This window comes from Trifolium pratense, linkage group LG2, assembly GCF_020283565.1.
Source record: "Trifolium pratense cultivar HEN17-A07 linkage group LG2, ARS_RC_1.1, whole genome shotgun sequence".
Classification (NCBI taxonomy): domain Eukaryota; kingdom Viridiplantae; phylum Streptophyta; class Magnoliopsida; order Fabales; family Fabaceae; genus Trifolium; species Trifolium pratense.
Window position 1 is genome coordinate 19,581,576 of NC_060060.1, and position 23,828 is coordinate 19,605,403.

Sequence of the window (23,828 nt, forward strand, 5' to 3'; positions counted from 1 at the left end):
GAAATATTTACACTTGAGGGAATAAAGTGTGGTTTGTTACCATTGATCAAGAGAGAGAAACATATAAAAATTTAGAGAAAATGAATTTAGATGGTGTTAGATTACACTTTATTCTCTCAAATGTAAATCACACTTGAGAGAATCCATTCCCCTCCTCATTTGTTCTCTCTCACTCATTGTTCTCTATCTCTCTAGTGAAGAATGACGTTTTTGCCAAATTGTCCTTAATTTTAAGGATTTAAATGTCAAAAGTGTCCATATTTGTGTGTTATCATTCACAAAAACCAAATAAAAGTTTAACCAACACATTTTTTTACGTGAATCAAACTTAGGAACACTAGGTTGACGGTACCGGTCATAGAGCATGTTACTCCACTATGCCAATTGGTTACTAGGTATGATTCATAGTAATCTATATATGGTTAAAATCGAGCCGTACATGGTGAAAGACCCATATCACTTTTTCACTCTAGACTTAGTATTCTCTTGAAAAGAGCATGTTACTCCACTATGCCAATTGGTTACTAGGTATGATTTTAACCATAGATTAAGTGAATCAAACTTAGCTAGAAACACTCTGTTGACGATACGAGTCCTAGAGCATGTTACTTCACTATGCCAATTGATAACTGAGTATCATTCATAGTAATCTATATATGGTTAAAATCGCGCCTTGATGAAAGACCCACCACACTTTTCACTCTAACTTAGTAATTTCTCTTGAAAGAGGTGTTGCATTACATCCAACTTTTGCAGTGTATTTTATGAGTAGGTACATATGCCGTTCATTGGCTCGACATAACAATAAAAATAGTAGTAGGTACATTATTGAAAATCCAGCATTGTTTAAAATTTAATTTGAATGCAATCATAGTGCAAAATAACTTTGCACATATATCCTATGTCAAAAAAAAAAAAAAACTTTGCACATATATCCAACTAATTTTAGAAAATAATATCATAACATTTACATCATCAATGCATACAAATTAAACTATTTTATTTATCTTCTAGCTTGAAGTTTTCTTTCACCATCTTCCCAGTTCTTTTTGGCTTATAATATTCTTCAACGAATTCAGAGAAACGATAATTTCTGAATTTGATAGGATGTTCTTCGTCGATCAATTCTTGAATTGGCCCAATTGATGTGTTTGGGTTTGGCCCATAAAACATAGCCATTGAAACTCGTGGATGCACAGTGTTGGTAACTGCCCTATGAAGTACACTTTTGTATCTTCCATTGCTTAGAACCTACATATACATGTCACATTTTATGCATTTGTTTCACGTTATGACTCAATTTTTATACATTGTTAGTAAATGAATTGATGAAGTTGAAGAACTATATATGCACACAAAGTATAAAACATTTTTACAATCATCCAATTAGATTTTACTACAATGTTAATTTGATAGAGAATTATCATCCATTCATATGCCACTATCGTGGTCGATTAATATTACTTCTAGTCGTAAGAGTTTGACCTTAGAGTCTTAAGCGGTGATAGTGTAAAAGGCACACCAATGACATGTGAAAAAAATAGCTAGGAAAAGCACATCAATGGCACATACCTCAATTTGATCAGCTAGATTGATAACAAAAGCATTAGGAATACAAGGAATAGAAATCCATTTTCCATCTTTGTTAACTTGAAGACCAGAAATTTCTGATTGCAAAAGGACAGTGATAGCATTAAAATCAGTATGTTCTTGGAGACCCATGGTCAACTCTGGATCTGGACATGGTGGATAGAAATTTGCTTGTGCTCTTAGTCTAGGCTGCTCACCCACCTTCTTCAACAAAAAATCTTCCTCTAAGCCAAGCCCTATTGATATCAAACTCAAAAGCCTTTTCACCAATGAACCAATCTCTTTTGCATAGTCAGTGAAAGCCTCCCTATGAAATGCAAAAGTCTAAATTGCTTGTGATCACATTTTTCAAAAAATGGCAGCAATATGAGCCATGACATTAAAGTTTTTGATATTATTGAAGATATAGTTAGTTTACATTAATTACTACCTGTAACTTACTTTCCTGCCAAGTAACTCTAAGTTGGTTAGTTAGTTCAATAGAAGCAATTGCTATCTTGTGTGAGCTATAAGTACAACTTTTAAGCATTGTTTCAAGCCAATGAGAATCACTTTTCTCTTTCCTTTTTTTCATTCCTAACTGTGTTTCCCTCATGGATCTAACAAACTATGAATCCTAACAAACTCAACAGATATCTCTGTAACTACAACACAAACACAGTTGAGGTTGTGTTGGGAAAATTTGACCGTAATTTTTTGCAGTATTAATGGATCATAATGCATTATATCGGTCACATTGGTAGCAACTAGCTTATCAATTTGTTCAACTAATGCCATACTCTAATTAAGTGCTTACGGCATAAAAGATTATCATAAGTGTTTATTTATAAGCTATTTCTATAACAAAAGATAAAACAAAATCAAACTGTTTTTATATGAGTTGTTTTCAGAAGTTACCGAGATAACCTAAAAAATAACTAATGGACGTTTCCATAAGCTCTCGCAAATGGTCTAACAATTGTTTTTATGACGGTAGATAAACTCAACAAGTATAGTCAAATATATACTAAATTTAGAATGGTAGAGTCAAATGGAAAATTCCTCACCTATATTGAGTACCAATTTGTTCTGGTAGAAGATGAATGATATCATCAATAGGATACCAAAAATGACTAAAACATTCACTCCACATTTTGACCTTTTCTCCACCTTCCACTTTAAGGCAAAAATTGACCAATCTTACATTCTTGGTATGATCTGTTGATGAAAGATGTTCTCTTTCTTCTGGTGGCAACTCAAAAAGACTAGTAATTGCTTTCATCATATTGTTGCAAACTTGTTCAGGAACACCATGGTTCACAATTTGGAAAAAACCAAATTCTCCACAAGCCTTTGAAATCTTGTGAACAACTTCCAAAGATGAAGGGTTGTTTTCATCATAGTAACTCAAATCAATTATAGGTATTGAGTCTAAAGAAGTGACTTGTGAAAGGTTTGGTCTTTTGTGTTCTGGGAGGATGAAATTTGGAGTTAAGGAAAGGGGAGAAGACTCATTGGCTAATTGGAAAGAGTTCATGTTTTCAGAAAAAATTGAGATTGAAGTTCATCAACAAATAATTGCAATGTAGTAGTAATTTATATATTATTTGCTTAAGTAAAATATACTACTAATTATGAGAGGTGACAATGTTTAAACATTATTATTTTTTATATACATAAGTCAAAAAGAAGAAGAAAAAAGAAATCTCTGATAGTATCTTGCAGGGCCCCCACCAGCCCACCAGAATTGATCAAAGAGAGAATTATTGAAGAATACTATTTATTTATTTTATGTTTGTAATAAGAGAGAGATATTTAATTTTGGCGAGAACAAAAATAGTTATGGTACGTTTGGTTTGCTAAAAAACAAGACATTGGACAAGACAACTTCAGAAACATTTAAGTTGTGGTTCTGTCTAGAAATTGTTATGGAATGCTAAAATTGTAGTGGTAGTTATACATGTGACAGCATTAAGTACAAATATATCATAGCTGTTGATACAACAATGTGTCTTTAGGAGCTTTTGCAACGCCGAAATATTCAGCAACACTCTCAGAAGTCCCGGCAACATTATTCAACAATGACGCTCCCCATGCCAGCCATCCCGTCTCTGCTTGTTGATTTTGAGTTTCAGCCATGTTTTTCTTTCGTTCTTCGTCAATGAATTCAAGCCACCGTTTAGCCATGAACTCCTTCATAGCCTCAACTCCTTGATTTACAACCTCTACCGGTGGAACGATGATTGGATTCTGGTCCAGGTTCAGCTTTGTTAGTTTTTCAAGCTTGCAAAACGCGTAAGGCAAAGCTCGGATCTGGTTATTGCTTAGGTCTAGCTCCTTTAAGTTAACCAGACCACCAATTGTTTCAGGAAGTTGAGTCATATCGTTGAAATTACTGCCGATGTTTAGATATTCTAGATTTGTTAGTTTCCCAATAGATTGAGGTAGGCCATGAAGCTCATTGAAATGAACATCAAGATATCTGAGAGATTTCATTTCTCCAATGGATAGAGGAAGGAATCGTATCTTATTCAAATGGATCGAGAGCTTCTCGAGGTTAACAAGTCCATAGGCCGTGTTTGTTGGCAAACACATTAAGTTATTAAAGCTTGCATCCAGTTCAACTAGTGACCTACAATTTGCATTGAGGATAAACTTAACAGAAGCAACAAAATAGGAGAAACAAGTGTGCAGCAAATTACATTAATATCGAGTCTAATGAAATTAGGTTTTTAAAGCAAACAAGAACCTGCAAAGAGAAACTGATTCAGGAAGAGCAGTTAGCTTGTTCCCTGACAGGTTAAGGATTTTTAGATTGGTTAGCAATCCAATGCAGTCTGGCAGAGACTCTAAAAGGTTCGACGAAACATCAAGCTCCACAAGCTTTTGTAGTCCTTCTATTGAATCAGGAATCACCTGTTTTGAGTGGATGGAATTATTCAATATTATAAGTTACACTTGATAAAACTAAACATTTTTGGCGTTCATTGAGTAAAAAAATAGTTATTTGTTCAAATTCTGCGACTCTATGATGTAGTGCTATAATGCTACTAAAGCAGCTATTTCGCGACATTTTGTACTAAATAGCGTAGCACGGAAAAATACTAATTTGTTCAAACTTTGCTGTGATAATAGGACATGTTTGGATTAATTTATTTAAGATTATCTGTTGAGATAAACACTTTTGTGAGAGGGTTTGTGAGAGCTTATTATGGAAACAACTTATGAGTTATGACATGTCTATAAGTTGTTTTCAGCTTATTTTTATGTCTATATGAAAACAGCTTATATAAAAATAATTTGACTTCATTTTATTTTTCTGATGGAAATAGCTTATAGATATATATCTATATATACACACTTATATTGATAAGCACTTGTGCTTAAACACACTTATATTGATAAGGACTTAATTAAGTTGTTTATTCAAACATGTCTATATGTTATTTCACAACACTGATCATATCCATACAAAAACTTCAAAACGGTTTACCTAAACACATATACAAATACGAGAGATGGATAGAAAAAATAGATACCTTTAATTGATTATGAGACAAATTAAGCAAAACCAAACCCTTCATCTTCCCAAACACCTCAGGAAAAACCCTCAACTTCATATCAGAAAGATCAACCTGCTCAACAACCTCGCCTTCTTCAACTTTCCTCAAAATCCCAACAACTCCTTCATTAACATCCTCACCACCAACCCCTTTCACCAATTCCTCCACAAACAACCTATAACCCTCCACCAACCTCTCCTCAGCAACCATCAACAACTTCACACACTCCTCATGCATATCCTCCACCTTCAACAAAGCCTGATACACCGCCACATCCACGTCCGGTTCGGCTATTTTAGCGCGAGAAGCGGAGATAGACGAAGGATCAGGACGAGGACCGAGGGTGCGGAGAAAAGATAGAGTATGTGTTATGTTGAGATTGGAAATGAGGTTTGTGAGTGAAGGTAAGAGTTCAGGATTGTTGAAATGAGGGAAATGAGTTAGTAGATTTTGGTAAAGTTGGTTTGTAAGAGGTGGATAAGTTTGAGGGTGAAGGTGGTTTAAGAGAAAGGAGAGAATAGGGAAATCATTTAGGTTGGGATTGAAATCCATTGAAGAAAGAAAGGTAGAAGAAAGGTTAGAAAATTGTGATGCAAGGAAAGAAAGAGTTTTTGGTGTTGATATTTTGAGAAGTGGAATGATGAGTTATTTACTTAACTGTATATTGGTTGACTTGACTAAATAGTGAGTGGAGGGAAAATTGAATTGGTCATTGAGGTGGCTTCTTGAAGTAGGTAAGGGGGCACTAGTCAAACCTCTCACATGACCAATTCCACATTACCAATAAAAATATTTTATTTTGATCTCTAAATTTAGATTCGCCCCATATTTTGATGGACAAGATCAAACTGTTTTCATTTAGATGGTTGAAGTCGACGAGCATTACGTTAGCTTTAAACTACCACAGTTGGTGGTCTAGTCCTCGACTTTGTTTGGGTCTTGTTTGACTGTTGTAATTGTTTTGTTTTTTATTCTTCTTGTAAACTTTTGTAGTCTATCTTGGTACGTCTTGTGCCAGGGAGACTGATTTGGTTAATATATATATATATCTCATTTTGGCTTGTTCAAAAAATAAAAATATTTTATTTTGATCTCTAAATTTAGGGATGCATGTACAAATTATTTAAAATTTTAGGGACTTCAGTAATTTCACATCATGATACCGGAATGACCCAAAATAACAAGGTATGTGAGGTGCTCACCTCAGCATTAAAGATGAAGAAACATAAAAATCTGAGATATTCTTACATGGTTTTTGGATCAAAAAATAGCATTTGGTCACACAATCATCTAATTAAGGTGGATCATAAAATTGTTTTTTTATTATATTATTATAATTACTTTTTATGTATTTTTATGTTTTAATTGGTTGCGACCAAAAGTAATGTTTTGGTCATGCGATCACCTAAGATTATCTCCAAAAATTGACTCTCGACTATTGTTCTGTAAGTTATTCACATCGATACCAGGATTGTAGAAATACCAACGTGCTTCAAGTCGGATAACTCACAAGAGTTCAACTTATCTAGTTGTACATACTTAAATCAACTTAGGCAGTTGTCACTACATAGGCAGAAACAAGAGGAGTCTATTAGGCAAAATTTCATTTTACTTAAATCAACTTATATATTATCTCTCTATTATTGGGCAATTGTATTTTTTAACACATAAGGTTTTGTTGTTATGCTTAATTTTGGGGTTCAGGGAGAAATTTGATTAACTATTGCTATGTAAATATTCACAAAGTCAACAACATAACAAACCTCATATATAGGGAAAATACTTAGGCACAAACACATATTAGAGGTGTTAGGCACACACATCAGCAAAGCAAAATTAAAGAAAAAAATGATTAAAATTATATTAATTGATGTGATTATTTTATTTTTCTTTTAAATTTTTTGATTGATGTGTGTGTGTCTAAGTCTTGTGTCTATATCATTGTGTCTAGGTAAGAGTACCTCCATATATAGACATCCCAAAGTCTCACAAAAGGATCTAGTTTCTCTGCAGTGGACATAGATGACCATTCAATTTTGAGTGGACTATACACGTACTCAAATTTAGTAAAGTATTTAAATTAAGATTAAATATGTTTTTAATCTTTACAAGATTGCATTCTTACAAAATATTTTTTTGATAATCAAAGAATCCATTTTTCATAAAAGAATAAGGAATTGACTTATATATAATTTTTTCTTTTTGATAAGGCAAACATTATTTTTTTTAGGAAAATGCTAACTAGTGCCTCAGACACACTAGTTAAGAATACTCAATATAGTAAAATTACATTGGAATTTGTGTGGTCACCATTGACCGTCTAATACCCATGATCTCCACCATGGATAACTACAAAACCCATCTCTGTTTTGGAGTTTTGTAGAATCACTAATAAAATTTAAGAATGAGATTTTGAATGTTCATATGAATTAGGAAGGGTGGAAATATATTGATGAGTAGAAAGGAAGAAATGGGCAGTGGAGTTTTGTTTTGCTGATATTAGAATGTGGAACACAGAAAATTGTCCACGTGTTATTTCTTTAGTGGAGAACGGTTTGAAAAAATATAGGGTGCAATGCATTTGATTCGTAACACAGTATGTACCGGACAGAATAGTACATGATAGAACAAGATAATACAGGACAAAACAAAACTGTACCGGAGATAGATAATGCGATAATATTTTTATATTCGAAAATAAAATGGGTATTTTGTATTTTATTGCAGTTGTATTGTGGACAAAAAGTTGTCATGTGGTTTTATCCTGTCCCTTGCTACTTAATTTATTCAGTCTCATAACTAGTTTCAAATCAAACAAAGTACAACAAAAGTTGTTCAGTCTAATCTCTTATTTTTTAGCAGATTAAACACACCTATATGAAACTATATTTAAGTTTTCTCTTTTTTGGAATCGTTTGATTTATAATGTGGGCGTTGAACTTGCTCGGTCTTAATTTTGAAATTATTTCACAAACGCGCGCGCACCACTAGAGCAACTATCATCTCATAAAAAAAAAATTCAGCACAAATACTTAAACACTTTTTAGCACGATGGGCCCAAAAAAAGTTAATTAGAATATGAATCTTTTTAGTTAATTATAAGGATAATTTTTAAAAAATATTTTTCATTTTTTTTATTAAGGGGTTACTTTTAACATTTGAATATAGTCTCAAAAACTCGAACCGTTGAGAAATTACAGATACTATTTACTTTTTTTTTATTAAACAGATAGTAATTTTTTTTTGGTAAGTTATTTATCGTTTTATATACCTTAGATTATTCTTATTTTATTTATTTTAAAAATTAGATTTTTTTTGGTACAAAAAAAAGGATTATTATATAGTTTTTCATTTTTTCTTTGATAAAGATTATTAGATAGATGACAAATATTCTTTCATAAAATCTAACTAACGATATATTTTTTCCTTTTTTTACGGATGAAATCTAACTATATCTATCTTCTGTCAAAAAAAAAAACTATATCTATCCAGCCTGTCACACCGCCATATTTTTATTACAATTATATCACCGCCGTTAAATCGTCCACATCAGCTTAATCGTAACCGTTTATCCTGACCCCGATTCCTATATAAATTCTTGATGCGTGTTCTTTAAGTCCGTTGCTAAAATTTCTTTGCCACGTTGTGTCTTGATTTCAGGTTTTTCTGTTCTTGATTTCTTTCATACATTCCTATAAATTGGATGAATCTAGATGGGTTTTGCGATTCTTGATAAATTGGATAACAACAGAGACACGGTTCCAGATAAATTGAATTGAACTATGAACATGTTTTTGAATTCTTGATTCTAAAGTTTTGTTCGTTCATAAGATCCGTTGCTCAGATTTGTTTGCTTTGGTCATGTTTTGATTTCAGGATTTGATTTGTTGATCTGAAGAAGTTTATTGGATATAATTTTTGATAAATTGGATAACAACATAGAACGGCTCCAGATAAATTTAATTGAACTGTCAACATATCTTTCTTGATTTGCTCTCGGATTTTGGTTTCTTAATTCTAAAAATTTGATTTTTCACGTTTCTTGATTTGTTATGTTATCTTGATGGTTTACTCTGAGAAATCTTGATTTCAGGGATGGCTGTTCTTGTTTTCTTTGATCTGCTGCTATAAACTATTGATATGGTTTTCTCAGATTGTAGATATCACACGATCACACTTCTATTCACTCTTCTTTTAAAGCATTGTCGGTTATCAATAATTATTTGTATAATTTTTTGATATAATTCATCAATTGATAATGAGAGAGCATTTATCCGTTTTGCTTTTGCAGTGAGCTGAAAAGTTCGGTGTCTAGAGCGACTCTATACAATAGACAAGATCAGAGAACAGTCCCAGATAGATAAATCAAGATTTTTTTTCGATGAATATCTGCTTACTATTTTTTCAGATTTGATTTTAAGACGTGCAAATTAAACTGAACATGTTTTTCTGCAGAGTGGTTTGTCAAAATGTTAACCTTCTTCATTGCATGGAGATGGAGGCCAGAATTTTGGTTTGTGTGTACAATATGAATTCATAGAGGAAACTAGCTTTCTCTTTTTGTGAATTGTCGATAACAAACACTAATCACTATTTATATAGATGAAATCATATGAAGAAAAAATAAATAATAATAAGTAATATAAAATCTAATCTTTAAAGATACTAATATAATATCAAAGATATACTATAGATATTTTTGGATATTTTAACGGTTTGATCTTCATGTTATGTACTCTTTTGAGGTTTTATTTGGTTGTTGGTTTTGATCTTAAAGTTAAGTTTGCTGTTCTATTTTTATTGAGCTGCTACTGTTATTAAGTTTCTTTTTTCAATTGTTTTGTGAAAGCAGATGCATGATTATCACCTCTGTGCAGTGTAGTATGTTTTGAGACAATTTACTTAATCAGGTTTATTTTCGTACACACTACTTGGATTGTGAATTATTTTCAATTCATTTATTCCCCTTGGAGTTTTATTGTGCAATCTTCTCGACAAGTCTATTTTGATGACAAGTTTATTGAGGTGTGGTGAATGTTGGTATTGAAAAGTTCAGTTGTAGGGTTCCTTATGCCATCAATACATTTATGTTTTTGACTTGTAATATGACAGTGTGAAAGTTACAAAATTTTGGATAAATTGGGAGTGAACAGCTTAGTGGAGCTCTCTTCCTAACTATGATATCAGGGACTTGGTTCGGAGAATTATGCTACTCTTTATATATTCATAGCTTTTTCTACAACTATTTGTCACATCGTGATTTTATTGAACATGTATGATGTATCATCTGGTGTTCACAGGGTGCCACAGAAGACTTGGTTTGGAGAATTATGCTACTCTATTTATTCCCTGCTATCTTGGGTGAGGTTATCCGATAATGGTGATTCATCCTTGGGATATATTGGTCTTTAATTATTATATGTATATGATATGTTTTTTTTTCCGGAATAATTATTCTTTGATCATGTTCAAGATGGTGTTGATTGTGTATCCAGAACCTTTGTACTGCTATAGCATAGATTACAAGATTTTAGAATGACTCTTTGGCCTTCCCAAGATGAGGAATTTTGGACAACTGATTCTGATTATTATAAACTTTATTCTGATGATTTGTTTGTTGGTGATAACTTAACTTTGTTGGGGAGGTTTTCTAAATCTTCATTATTGTTTTGTTGTTTTTATTGTGATTTGTGATTTATGATGATGATGATGATACTCCTAAAAAGATACCCTCTTCATTATAGTGGCCAAAGGACTCTTCAGTATTTGGAAGAAGCCAAAATCATGTCATTTCATATGGGTACATGATTGCAAATTGGATGGAAATTTGGTTAACTCTTCTAAGACTCTTCTTTACATTTCAGTGTTTTTTTTAATACTCAACACATATAAGGTCAGTTCCTTTGAGTTTTCTTTGTGGTTGTTATAGGGGAGAGCCTATAAATGTGGTTGTTATAGGGGAGAGAGTCTATAAGTTCACTGTGGAACCCATGGCAGGCAGAGGTTCACATACTTACTGTTCAGCTTGGAATTTTGAATAGTGTCGTTTTTGTGTATATATGTATCAGAATGTAAGTATGAATGAAGCAAGGATGAGAAATTCGTGACAACGTAGTTTTGCACCAGAATCTGCAATTGGCTACTATTGATGTGTTTTCATTTGGTTATCTCAACTCTGACTATGCATTTTTCATGTTTCTTTGTATATTTTGAGGATATAGTTTTCTTGATTACACGGACCTGTTTTTGCTTTGCTGTTACATAGGAGAGAGCTGTGAATGTACTGTCGGATTTTAAAGCTTTGAGCTTTTGGATTCAACGGGTTACTTTTTTTCCTTGAGTGTTTGTTGTGGAATAGGCAGTGCTGGTATTTATTTATGTTTAGAATTATGAATCTGAGTATTAGTAGTGCATATCTTTCTTGTATAATCAAGATATAAGTCTGTTTCTTGTATACATTTTGTAGTGAGCTGATCGATTTTTGATTTCTGGATATCTGGAACAATTTGCAATTATTGATGATAATGGATAAGAATGATAATGGCCACAGATACATAGATCAAGTTTCTTCATTGAAGTCGTTCTCTATTATTTTTGTGCTTTCATTGTAAAAATACAAATTGAATTGTGAACCTGTTTGTCTGCAGTGTGGTTTGGTCATGTTTTGATTTCAGGATTTGATTTGTTGATCTGAAGAAGTCTATTGGATATAATTTTTGATAAATTGGATAACAACATAGAACGGCTCCAGATAAATTTAATTGAACTGTCAACATATCTTTCTTGATTTGCTCTCGGATTTTGGTTTCTTAATTCATAGCTTTTTCTACAACTATTTATCACATTGTGATTTTATTGAACATGTATGATGTATCATCTGGTGTTCACAGGGTGCCACAGAAGACTTGGTTTGGAGAATTATGCTACTCTATTTATTCCATACTATCTTGGGCGAGGATTATCCGATAATGGTGATTCATCCTTGGGATATAATTGGTCTTTATTATATGTATGATATGTTTTTTTGCCGGAATAATTGTTTTGTTGTTTTTATTGTGATTTGTGATTTATGTTGATGATGATACTCCTAAAAAGATACCCTCTTCATTATAGTGGCCAAAGGACTCTTCAGTATTTTGAAGAAGCCAAAATCATGTCATTTCATATGGGTACATGATTGCAAATTGGATGGAAATTCGGTCAACTCTTCTAAAACTCTTCTTTACATTTCAGTGTTTTTTTTATACTCAACACATAAAAGGATAAAAGGTCAGTTCCTTTGAGTTTTCTTTGTGGTTGTGATAGCGGACAGAGACTATAAATGTGGTTGTTGTAGGGGAGAGAGCCTATAAGTTCACTGTGGAACCCATTGCAGGCAGAGGTTCACATACTTACTTTACTGTTCAGCTTGGAATTTTGGATAGTGTCGTTTTTATGTATATGTATCGGAATGTAAGTATGAATGAAGCAAGGATGAGGGATTCGTGACAACTTGGTTTGGCACCAGAATCTGCAATTGGCTACTATTGATGTGCTTTCATTCGGTTATCTCTACTCTGACTATGCATTTTTCATGTTTCTTTGTATCTTTTGAGGATATAGTTTTCTTGATTCCAAGGACCTGTTTTTGCTTTGCTGTTACAGAGGAGAGAGCTGTGAATGTACTGTGGGATTTGAAAGCTTTTGAGCCTTTGGATTCAAAGGGTTACTTTTTTCCTTGAGTGTTTGTTCCGGAATAGGCGTCCTAGTATGGTGTGGCAGTGCTGGTATTTATTATTTATGTTTAGAATTATGAATCTGAGTATTAGTAGTGCATCTCTTTCTTGGATAATCAAGATATAAGTCTGTTTTGCAGTGAGTCGAACGCTTGTAGATCCTTGATACATTTTGTAGTGAGCTCATCGATTTTTGATTTCTGGATATCTGGAACAATTTGTAATTATTGATGATAATGGATAAGAATGACAACGGCCACAGATACATAGATCAAGTTTCTTCAATGAAGTCGTTCTCTATTATTTTTATTTTTGTGCTTCCATTGTAAAATACAAATTGAATTGTGAACCTGTTTGTCTGCAGTGTGGTTTGTCAAAAATGTTCTTTCATCAAAGCATGGAGCCTCAAGTTTTGGTTTGCCTATTTCATTTTAAAACATATTTTCTTTATATTTTATTCCCTCTGGTTATGCAGGGATGATAAGAAGTTTCTTTCTCTTGTTTGATCTTCAGGTTTTGTATTCTGATTGTTTTCTCTTGTTTGATCTTCCGATTGTGAGGTTTGATTTGGTTCTGGCTTTGATACATGTTATTTTCTGCAGTGCAGTGTGTTTTGAAATAACAACATTTTATTAGCATCAAGTCTCAGGTTTATTTTGGTACCTCTATTTGGAATACGAATTATTTTCATTTCATTTTTTCTCTGCCGATTCTTAATGTCTAGTCTTCTTGATTTTCTCCTTTATGATTTAACCATTAATACTTATTTTTTCTTACAACGATAGTAGAGATTTTTTTTTGTTATTTGTTTGTGTATTTTGGGACAGCTTGGTGGGCCTCTCTTTGTTATGCTGATATGTGATTTAGTTTGAAGAATTATATTTTACTTTTCTTTCTTGGATCTTTTTCTACAACCCGTTTGTTACAGCCTAATTTTATTTTTTATATGGTATTAACAAAGTAAGTGTTGTACGGGTTGGTATACCTCAAGTTTCCTTCTTTCTCAAACACACTGCACTTTTTAATCTGTCTCAATTTCTTTGCGCTTTGTGCTGCTTATCTTCTGTACACTAATTAATCTTACACATGAACCATAATGTTCAGCTGTTATATATATTTTCCTAGGCTTTAATTTGGTTATATGTACTCATATCTGAATTCTTTACATTTCGTTATATTTGTTTCAGCATCCACGCTTCTTGATTCCCTTGTGAAAGCTTATGGTGAGATTATCACATACTTCTCCTTTTATCTTTGGGAAATAATTGTTAATTGATAAGTTATATTTATTTCTTCGAGCGTTGAAGCTTCTATAACATGAGTTTTACTCGGCTGTTTAGCATATAAGATTCGGGAGTAACTCTTCCTTTCCAAGACGAGGAATTTTGGACAACTTGGTTAGGTGCAGTTTGTTATGATGATCTGTTTCATCGGCCCAAGAACTCCCCTGGTATTAAGGTAGAAGCTTAAATTGGGACGTTTCATATTGAGCACAACATGATATTGCAAATTGGTGTAGTATGCTTTAATTTGGTCATCCTCTGCTATAAGAAAGACTTCATATTTATATCTTTTTGATGCTCATCGACTATTATGCGAGACAACTATGATTGTGTGGTGTACTGTGGACTGTGGCTAGCAGAGGTTAACATATTATCTCTGGCTATGAATTCTTCACGTTTCTATTTCTTGGGGATTTAGTTTTCTTGATTCCTAAAGTTTCATGTGGGTGTCACAGGGAGGATATATGACCATGGGCTCTTCATGGATTTTTTTTTTCTTTTACTTTTTCAGGCTTTCTGTGTTGAAACAATTGCTTAAGTTTAATATGGTGACAATTATTGGATTTTAAGTCAATTTTACTTGATTAGTTCTCTGTTGATTCTTGTTGTTTATTCTTCTCGATTTACAGGAGAGATATAAATGAATGTGCGACTGGCGGAGATTATAAATGGGTTTGCTTTAATACTATTTTTTAAGCCTTAACCTTTATTTTCTTACAATTGCTTGTTGTGCATTTGTTTTTACATGTTTAGAATCTGTGTATATTTTTCACTACTCAATCTCAGGCCATGATTGGCTAACAAGTTAATACTGACTCATCTTATCTTATATTTAGCCTGACAAGTCTGTACACGAAAGCACATACATCTTTCTAAATATACAGTTTCATAAATTTTGCAATGTTGTTTATAAATTAATGTATTCTTGAAGTGTCAATTAATCATCAAGAACTAACTCATTATTTGTACAACTAAAATGAGAAGAACGATTCTTATTATCATACTGAAATTACAATATAATGGTACTCATTCAAGATAGAGGCCTACTACATTGATTCTTAGAGCTATATTTCTTGATTTTTTGATCCGTTGACTAGATTGTTTGCTCCGTCGAGGCTATAAATAAACTTACATTTGTGTATTTGTTTTGGGATACTCAGTATCTACTTTTACAGTTCCTTTGAGTTTTCTGTGTGGGAGAGAGGTACACATACTTTCCGTTCAACCTATAAATGTGTGGTTTGCTAGGGTTCGAATGGCACGAAAAGGTTCACATACTTTCCGTTCAGCCTTGGGATAAAACAATCGTTTCACTTACACATGTATTTGTTTTGGGATAGTGTTTGGAGCATGAGTATGAAACATTTAAGATTCCAGAGTAAATCTCTTTGCCATCCCCAAGGATGAGGAACTAGACAAGCTTGGTTTGGCACTTTTTTGTTCTTTTGACTCTTCTTTTATGGATTGGTTATGAAGAATTCTTTGCATAATTATTAGATATAATTCTTTATTGGACAATCCAGATATGTGTTTATTCGTTTTGCAGCGAGATGAAGTCATTGGATATGTAGAACATTTTGTGATTCTTGATTAAATGGATAAGAACAGATAATGTTTCCAGATAAATCAATTTTCTTCAACGAGTCATTCTTTATAATTTCTATTTATTTGCTTCGATGGCAAGACATACGAATTGAACGGTGAAAATGTTTTTCTGCAGCGCGCGGCTTCTTCGTAGCATGGTGCCTAGAGTTTTACTTTGGTGATCTCTAGTAAATTCTTTTTGTTTCAAACTTTACTGATTCTGAGAACATATAATTCATGATTTTTTATTTATTCTTTTGTGCTGCAGGAGAGGATATGATTTTGATACCATCAAACTTCTCTTGACTCTTCTTTAACTGATAAGATTTTGTTTTGTATAATTTTTTGATATAATTCTTCGTTTGAAAATCAAGATATGTGTTTATTCGTTTTGCAGTGAGCAGAGAAGTTTTGATGTCTATAATGACTTGATACAAAGGACAAGAACGGAGAACGATTCAATATAGATAAATCCAATTTCTTCAATAAGTCGTTCTATACTATTTTTATTTATTTTTGGGTTTTGATTTCAAGACGTATGAATTAAAGTTTGAACATGTTTTTCTAGTTTGTCAAAATAATAACCTTCTAATTTGTTATAGAGAATCTTCTATCCTACATGGGTATAGGGGAAGCCTTGTGGAGCAGCGAATATGCAATTGGCTGAAGTACTTGTTATTGTGCTTCCATTCGGTGATCTCTTTCCTGATTATGAATTTTTCATGTTTCTTTGTTTGTTTTGACGATCTAGTATACTTGATTCCTTCATCAGTTTCTGTGGTGTTACAGGGGTGAGAGACTATGAATTACTGTGCGACTTGAAAGTTGTGATAGATATTATTAAGGAAATGCTTTGAGCCTTTGGATATAGCGGGTCAATTTTCCTTGAATGTACTTGTTCTAGAATAGGTGTCCTATGCTTTTTATGTTAAGAATTACAAATCTTAATATTTGGAGAGATTCAGTAATTACTTGTTTTTTGCAGCGTGGTTTGCGAAAATCAAAATAATAACTATTTTTCATCATAACGTGGAGTCCTCATGTTTTGATTTTGTTATCTCTCTTAAAATATTTTAGTTTTCAATAACTCTATTGCTTTTGAATGCATATTTTCTTAATATTTTATTTCCTCTGGTGTTGCAGGAAAGTAATTTGTGAACACTGATTCCTTCTGGTTCTGGTTCTATATCTTTCTTTTGTTTGATATTCATGTTTTGTATTCTTATTCATTTCTGATCTTTTGATTTGGTTCTGTGCTTTTTACTACTTCTGTATCCATGCTTCTCATTCATTCTTGGGATATAATTGGTCATTTTTTTAATTATATGTATTTGTTCCCAAACGATAGTTCTTTGATTGTGTACAAGCTGGTGTTAAAGTTTTTGTGTTTCATCTAGTGTTGAAGTTGTGTGTTTCAGTATCCACAACTTTAAATAACTCTTTTCCCTTTCCAAGATGAGAAATTTTGGACAATTTGGTTACGTCATATGTGTTGTTTGCTTTTCTGAGTTGTTTGTTGGCGACATAATAACTTTGTTGGGGAAGGTTTTTCATAATTTTCTTTTGTTGCTTTTATTTTGATTTGTGATTTGTGATTTATGATGATGATACTCCTAAAATGATATCCTCTTCATTACAGTGGCCCAAGGACAAGGCTTTGGCGCCAAGGTATACAATTCAATCACTTTTCACTTCACTCCTCCTTGATCACATACTAACTTGAGCGTTGGAGTGCTAACATGTTTTGCAGGTACCTTCCCCACCGTGATCCTCCGTACCAGAAATTTAACGCCACCGTAACTGCCTTAAGCCTCACCATTGAATTTATCTCATTCTGATCTGGTCAGAACACACTGTATTAGGAGGAAGCCAAAGTTATGTCATTTCATATTGGATGGACTTTGTTCCGATGAATCATCATCTCCAGCATGCTTTAATTTGGTCATCTCTTCTTAGACTCTTCACATTTTCAGTCTTTTGTTTGATACTCAGCATCTACTTTGTCAGTTCCTTTGAAACATACTGGAGATATAAATCTGTGTTACAGGAGAGATAACCTATAAATCTGTCGTTTGTTGTGGAACCCGTGGCAGGCAGGTTCACATACTTACCCGTGAAACCGGTCATTTTTTTTTTCACGTACATGTGTATACTTGTTTTTTGATTTGGGATATCGTTGGATTTTTCGTGTATCTGTATTAGGAAAGTGAGTATGAAGATTTGGGATATCGTTGGATTTTTCGTGTCTCTGTATTAGGAAAGTGAGTATGAAGCATTTAAGATTCTAGGGTACATATATCTTTACCCTCCCGAGGATGCATAATTCTGGACAGCTCGGTTTGGAACTTTTATGTTCATTTGCCACTTCCTTTGTTAAAATTGTTTTTCTATATTCTTTGTATTCTTGTCATTTGTGGTATATAAAATAATACTAACAAGAATCTTCTCTCCCAAATGGGTATCCCTCACAAAATTTGTAATTGAAGAAAGAACTTGGTATAGGGAATGGAACACCAGAATCTACGCTGACTGAATTCTTCACTTTTTTTGTTTGTTTTGTGGATCTAATTTTTTTTATTCCTTTGTTAGTTTGGCATAGATTATCTATCAAGGACATGTTTTTTCTTTGGTGTAACAGGGGGAAGAGGCCATGATTGTGTACCGTGGGATTTGAAAGTTGTGACAGACATTATTAAGGAAATGCTTTCAGCCTTTGGATTTAACGGGTTAATGTTCTTGTTTTGGAATAATTGTGCTGTGATGGTGTCGATTTTTATGTTCAGAATTACGAATCTAAATATTAGGGAGAGCTTCAGAGTTACATATCCATATCTTTCTTGAATAATCTTGAGATATACAATCTGTTTTGCAGTGAATTGAAGTTTGATAAAAAGAACATTTGTAGATACTTGGTACAATGGATAAGAAAGGAGATTCAAGATAAATCATGTTTCTTCAATGAGTCATTCTTTACTATTTATATTTTCGAGCTTTGTTCATAAGACATACAAATTAAATTGTGAATATACTATTCTGCAGAATGGTTTGACAAAATAATGCCGTTCTTCATAGCGTAGAGCCTCAAATTTTGAATTGGAGATCTTCAGTAAATTCTTTTCGTTTCAGTGTTTCTATATTTTGAGAGCATATATCTCTTTATTTAGTAATATTTTCGATGGATTTTCAGGAGAGGATATCTATGAAAACACAATTCTTCTGGTTCTTCATTTATTATTTTCTATGGTACTCTGGTCTCTTGATGTTGAGGTTTGATTAGGTTATTGCTGGTTTCGATCGTGGGGTTTGTTGTTCTTATATCAATGATCTGCTGCTATGAATGATTTGTATCGATTGCCCTTCCAATTCTCGTTTGATTATATGTGTAGTTCTTTGATATAATTTGTCTTTTGATAAATGAACTATTAAAAATAAAAGAATATTGAGATATTCGTTTATCCATTTTGCAGCAAGCTGATCTCTGGATATATGGAACAATTTGCGATTATAATGGTTAAGAACGATAATGGCTACAGATACATAATCAAATTTCTAGGATTTGTAATTCTTAATTATTTTTATTTTTGGGGCTTTGATTGCAAGACATACAAATTGAATATTGAACCTGTTTTCATCATAGCTTGGAGCCCACAAGTTTTTTCTTGATATTTTATTTCCTCTGATGTTGCAGGAAGGTCATTTGTGAACACTGATTCTTTCTTGATCTGGTTCTATCTTTCTTATGTTTGATCTTCATGTTTTGCATTCTTATTCCTTTCTGGTATTTTGATTAGGTGCTGGCTTTAACCACCTTACATGTGAATTTAAATAAGATGTTGTTTTCTGCAGTGTAGTGTGTTTTGAAACAATAACATTCTGTGTAGTATTAACTATCAAGCCTCAGGGTTTTTTTGCTACCATGTACTTGGATTGTGAATTATTTTCATTTCATTTCTATTCTTTCATTTCTATTCTTATTGTCTAGTCAAATTGCTTATTTGTTCATTTGGCTTTTTTATCTGAATTCTGACAGTGAAGAAGTTTACATGAGGAATTTGGTGGGCATGTCGTTGTAATGCTGATATTCTTTCTTCTTTGTTCTTTTCTTTTTTTCCTAGTGTAATTTTTTTTCTGTAAATGTATCATTGCTATTGGAGATGAGTTTCTTTGCCTCTTTGTACACCTTCTGTGAACAAGTTAACAAGGACCCACGAACCATAATGTTCTGACAGACGTTTTATATATTTTCTAGGCTTTAATTTGGCAATTTGGTGATCTCTACTCTGATTATGAATTCTTTACATTTTGGAATAGTCGTTTCAGCATCTATGCTTCTTGATTCCTTTGTCAAAGCTTAGGGTGAGGTTATCACATACTCCACCTTTTATCTTTGAGTGACATGTATTTCTTCCAGTGTTGAAGTTTGTGTGTGTTTCTGTATCTGTAACTTCAGTTTTACTCTGTGGTTTTGCATACAAGCTTTTGGAGTAACACTTTCCTTCCCAAGATGAGTTTGTTATGATGATTTGTTTGTTGCGGATCAATTGACTACAGTGGCCCTAGGACTCCTGGTATTTCCGTTGTTATTTTTTATTTGTGATGTATACTCCTAAAAAGATATCCTCATGGCTACTGTGGCCGTAGGACTCCCCTGGTATTAGGTTGAAGCTTAAATTGTGGCATTTCATATCGATTACAAGATATTCCCAAATTCGGTAGAAATTTGTTCCAATGAACTATCATGTTCTGCAGATTGTGTACTATGCTTGGTTTGGTCATCTCTACTAATAAAGACTCTTCACAGTTCAGAGACTTGTCAAGATAAAACCAGTAATTTGGCTTTTGGCAAGCAAGGGTTAACATCTGTTTGTTTTGAGATTGGGGGATGTTTGTCTTTTGATGGTGTCCTGCTAGTGTTGGTGTTTTTTGTTTTGTTTTTGTATCAGCTGCATGAACATTGATGCAGACAAGATTCAAAGTACATCTCTTTGCCCGCACCAAGGATGAGGAATTCTGAACAGCTTGGTTTTGGCTCTATCTTGTTCTGTTAGTTTATCACTTCCTTTGTTGTGATTCTTTTACTATTTTCTTGTCCTATTTTTTATAAGAATCGTCGCTCCTAAATGGGCATCTATCACAGTGGGAAAGCATTTGGTGATTTCTACTCTGACTATGAACTTCATGTTTCTTTCTATTGAATGTAGTTTTCTTGATTCCTTAAGTTCCATGTGGTGTGGGTGTCATAGGGAGGATATGAACTGTGATGGCTGTTGCTAGATTATGAAGTTCTGCTTGGTTGTTACAGTGTAGATAACCTACGAATGTAATGTGGGATAAAACTGGTCATTTTTATTTAAATGTACTTTTTATAGATTGGAATAGTTATTTTTTAATGGTATGATGTGTTTATGTTGATTTTTGTGTGTTTATCAGATTGGGAGAGCTATAGACTTTGTGATTCTGTAGTATATCTGTGTTTTTCTAGATGAGGAGCTGAGTATATATGATTCTGGTGTACATCTCTTAGCTTGGTTATTGTGTGAGTTTTATGTCATTCACATTCATTGGCTCTGGATAAATCTAATTTCGTCATTGAATTGTTATGTATTTTTTTCTTAGGCTTTGATCCGGCTTTCTGTGTTGAAACAATTAAGTTGTCTATAGTGTCAAGCCTCGAGTATACGTTATTGTTCATTGTTTATGTATTGATTTATAGGAAAGATAAATATATGAATGTGCGACTATGGCGGAGATTATAATCAGTTGGGGGTTTACTTACCCTTAATACTATGCTTTCATAAAGATTCTTGTCCTAGATTTGTTATTTGTTTGTATCATTCCTGAGAATCCGTATAACGAGGATGCCTAAATTGTGTCATTTCATATTGAGTTTTCTGTGTGGCTGCTAGATAGCTTATGAGTTATGAATATGTGTTGTGCTGTGGAGCTCGTGGCAGGTTGAGGTTAACATACTATCCATTCAGTTCACAGCCTTGGGATCTGTCATGTTCCTTGTGTCCTGCTAGTCTTGGTGATTTTGTGTTTCTGCATCAGGAACATGAGAACTGAAGCATACAAGATTCTAAAGTATACCTGTTCTCTGGATTAGGAATTCTGGACTAAATTTACTTAAAAGCTGGTTTGGCGCTTTACTTCATCCATGTGGTATAGGTGTGTAGCCTAAATTTTATATTGTTTCACATGGAGGACCAGAATCTACAATTGGTTGTGACATGCTCTCATTGCTGCTATGCTTTCATTTGGTGATCTCTACTTTGACCATGAATTTTTCATGTTTCTTTGTCTTTTATGAGGATCTATTTTTCGCAATTCTTGTGTGAAACTATGGACATGGACTGTGAACATGGACTTGTGAGGTAGTGTGATTTCTGCTTTGGGAGTTGCAGGGGAGATATCCTATGAATGTACTGTGGGAATGATAAAGTTGTGGTGGACATTATGAAGGGCATTCTGGCATTATTTTGGCCTCATGTCAAAACGGGTAATGTTCCCTCTTAAATGTACTTGTTCTGGAATAGTTGTCTGTTGATTTTATCAGGAATCTGCCATGCTAATACAATGGATATATAGAACAGCAAACAATTCTAGATAAATCCAGTTTCTTCAAATATAGTTGTTCTCTATTATTTTGTTCATTGGGTTTGATCGTGTATTGTGAACCTGTTTTTCTGTTGCGTTGTAGTGTTCTTCAAGAACATGTCTTTCTGCAGTGTGGTAGTTATTCATAGCATGGCGCTTCGAGATTTATTTTTTATCTATTGAATTTTTTCCCTTTCAATTGTTTCTTTATGATTAGGGTGTAGTTTTATTTATTTTTTCTTTTCTATGTTGCAGGATAAAACTATTGAACGTGTGATTCTTTTCTGGTTCTATCTTTCTCATGATTGTATTCTATCTGGTTGGTGGTTTCGGTTTCTTTTTTGCCTCTGAAGTTTTCTGTACTTGATTTATTAAAACTAGTAATCATGCTGCTTTCTGTCTTTCTGATTTCAATCAGAGTTATTGTTTGTTCCTTCAAATTTTTGTGGCTTATCCATGAAACTCTAATGAAAAACAGGAAAGATTGAAAGTTGAATTTGCAAAAAGTTGTTTCATTCTTTACTGACATAATCATCCTTGAGAGCTCATACTTGGACAGTGCATCCAAATTGTGCAACCAATAGGTGAGATGTGTTTGTCATGGTCTGTTGGAATAATTAAGATTTAATGATGATTGTGCATGCCTACTCTAAAACACAACATTCTTCAACTGCAAAATTGGGATGAGGTTAGATAATAATATCAAGGCTTAACTACACATTTGGTCCCTTACGTTTATTTTAGGTTTCAATTTGGTCCCTTACGTTTAAAAAGTATCAATTTGGTCCCTTACGTTTATTTTAGGTTTCAAGTTAGTCCTTTCCGTCAATTTTGTCACATGTGGCAGCCAATTTGCATATGTGGACTGACACGTGACACTTGGACACACCGACACTTGTATTGTTCAAACGGTGTTAGTGACAAAATTGACGGAAAGGACTAACTTGAAACCTAAAATAAACGTAAGGGACCAAATTGACGTAAGAGACCAAATTGAAACCTAAAATAAACGTAAGGGACCAAATGTGTAGTTAAGCCTAATATCAAATTTTCACTCAGCTTTTTAATCGGTGTCTGAGAATAAAGCGATATCCCATAGGCTTCACAAATATTAAAGCAGGCCTGATCAGGATTTCTTGGACGTGTGAGTTTTGTAATACTTCATTAACAATTATTGGCTCTAGTTAAATCTGGTTTGTTCATTGAAGTGTTTGGTATTCAACTATTCATTTTTCAGGCTTTGATCGCGTGTGTAACGTATCATGAACCTCTTTTATGCATATTAGAACAACCTAGTATTCAACGATGAAGCGTCGAGAGCAACAGTAGACCAATGCTCCAAGATCACAAAAGACAAAGACACCACATCTCCATTGAAACCTTACAACATTGGGTACAAAGGTCATCTCTCTTGTATATCTAATTTTTTGTCCATTCATTTGTGAGACTTAATCATTCGCATTTGAAACCCAACACTTTTAGGGTTTAATTTGTAATGATTATTTTGATATGAAGTA

The 23,828-nt window shown here is 33.3% G+C and overlaps 2 protein-coding genes and 1 long non-coding RNA gene across 4 annotated transcripts; 1 reads left to right on the forward strand and 2 right to left on the reverse strand.

Annotated features, from left to right (window-relative positions):
• Positions 1 to 999: 999 nt before the first annotated feature.
• Positions 1,000 to 3,106, reverse strand: LOC123904335 (protein DMR6-LIKE OXYGENASE 1-like). The gene is made up of 3 exons (XM_045954009.1): positions 2,637 to 3,106; positions 1,573 to 1,897; positions 1,000 to 1,251 (listed from the first exon to the last, which is right to left on the reverse strand). The coding sequence occupies exons 1-3, from the start codon at positions 3,104 to 3,106 to the stop codon at positions 1,000 to 1,002; spliced, it is 1,047 nt and encodes a 348-aa protein (XP_045809965.1).
• Positions 1,878 to 5,899, reverse strand: LOC123903886 (plant intracellular Ras-group-related LRR protein 3). Its single transcript, XM_045953572.1, has 4 exons — positions 5,109 to 5,899; positions 4,319 to 4,485; positions 2,637 to 4,201; positions 1,878 to 1,914 (listed from the first exon to the last, which is right to left on the reverse strand). Exons 1-3 carry the CDS (start codon positions 5,682 to 5,684, stop codon positions 3,556 to 3,558), a joined length of 1,389 nt encoding a protein of 462 aa, XP_045809528.1. The 5' UTR covers positions 5,685 to 5,899; the 3' UTR covers positions 1,878 to 1,914; positions 2,637 to 3,555.
• Positions 5,900 to 8,731: 2,832 nt separating this feature from the next.
• Positions 8,732 to 23,828, forward strand: LOC123903887. 2 transcript variants are annotated; one of them, XR_006808209.1, is made up of 5 exons: positions 8,732 to 15,554; positions 15,677 to 22,213; positions 22,567 to 22,999; positions 23,371 to 23,455; positions 23,549 to 23,828. It is a non-coding gene; the product is annotated as an uncharacterized LOC123903887 (long non-coding RNA). The 2 variants fall into 2 exon arrangements; XR_006808208.1 differs by having other exon boundaries at positions 8,732 to 22,213.

Excerpts from the sequence above, each read along its gene's own strand:
- LOC123904335 (XM_045954009.1), bottom strand. The coding sequence starts at position 3,106 with ATGAACTCTTTCCAATTAGCCAATGAGTCTTCTCCCCTTTCCTTAACT. Across the intron at positions 1,898-2,636 it reads CAAATTGGTACTCAATATAG|GGAGGCTTTCACTGACTATG; the intron begins GTGAGGAATTTT and ends TGCATTTCATAG. Across the intron at positions 1,252-1,572 it reads ATCTAGCTGATCAAATTGAG|GTTCTAAGCAATGGAAGATA; the intron begins GTATGTGCCATT and ends ATGTATATGTAG.
- LOC123903886 (XM_045953572.1), bottom strand. The coding sequence starts at position 5,684 with ATGGATTTCAATCCCAACCTAAATGATTTCCCTATTCTCTCCTTTCTC. Across the intron at positions 4,486-5,108 it reads TGTCTCATAATCAATTAAAG|GTGATTCCTGATTCAATAGA; the intron begins GTATCTATTTTT and ends CACTCAAAACAG. Across the intron at positions 4,202-4,318 it reads GAATCAGTTTCTCTTTGCAG|GTCACTAGTTGAACTGGATG; the intron begins GTTCTTGTTTGC and ends TGCAAATTGTAG.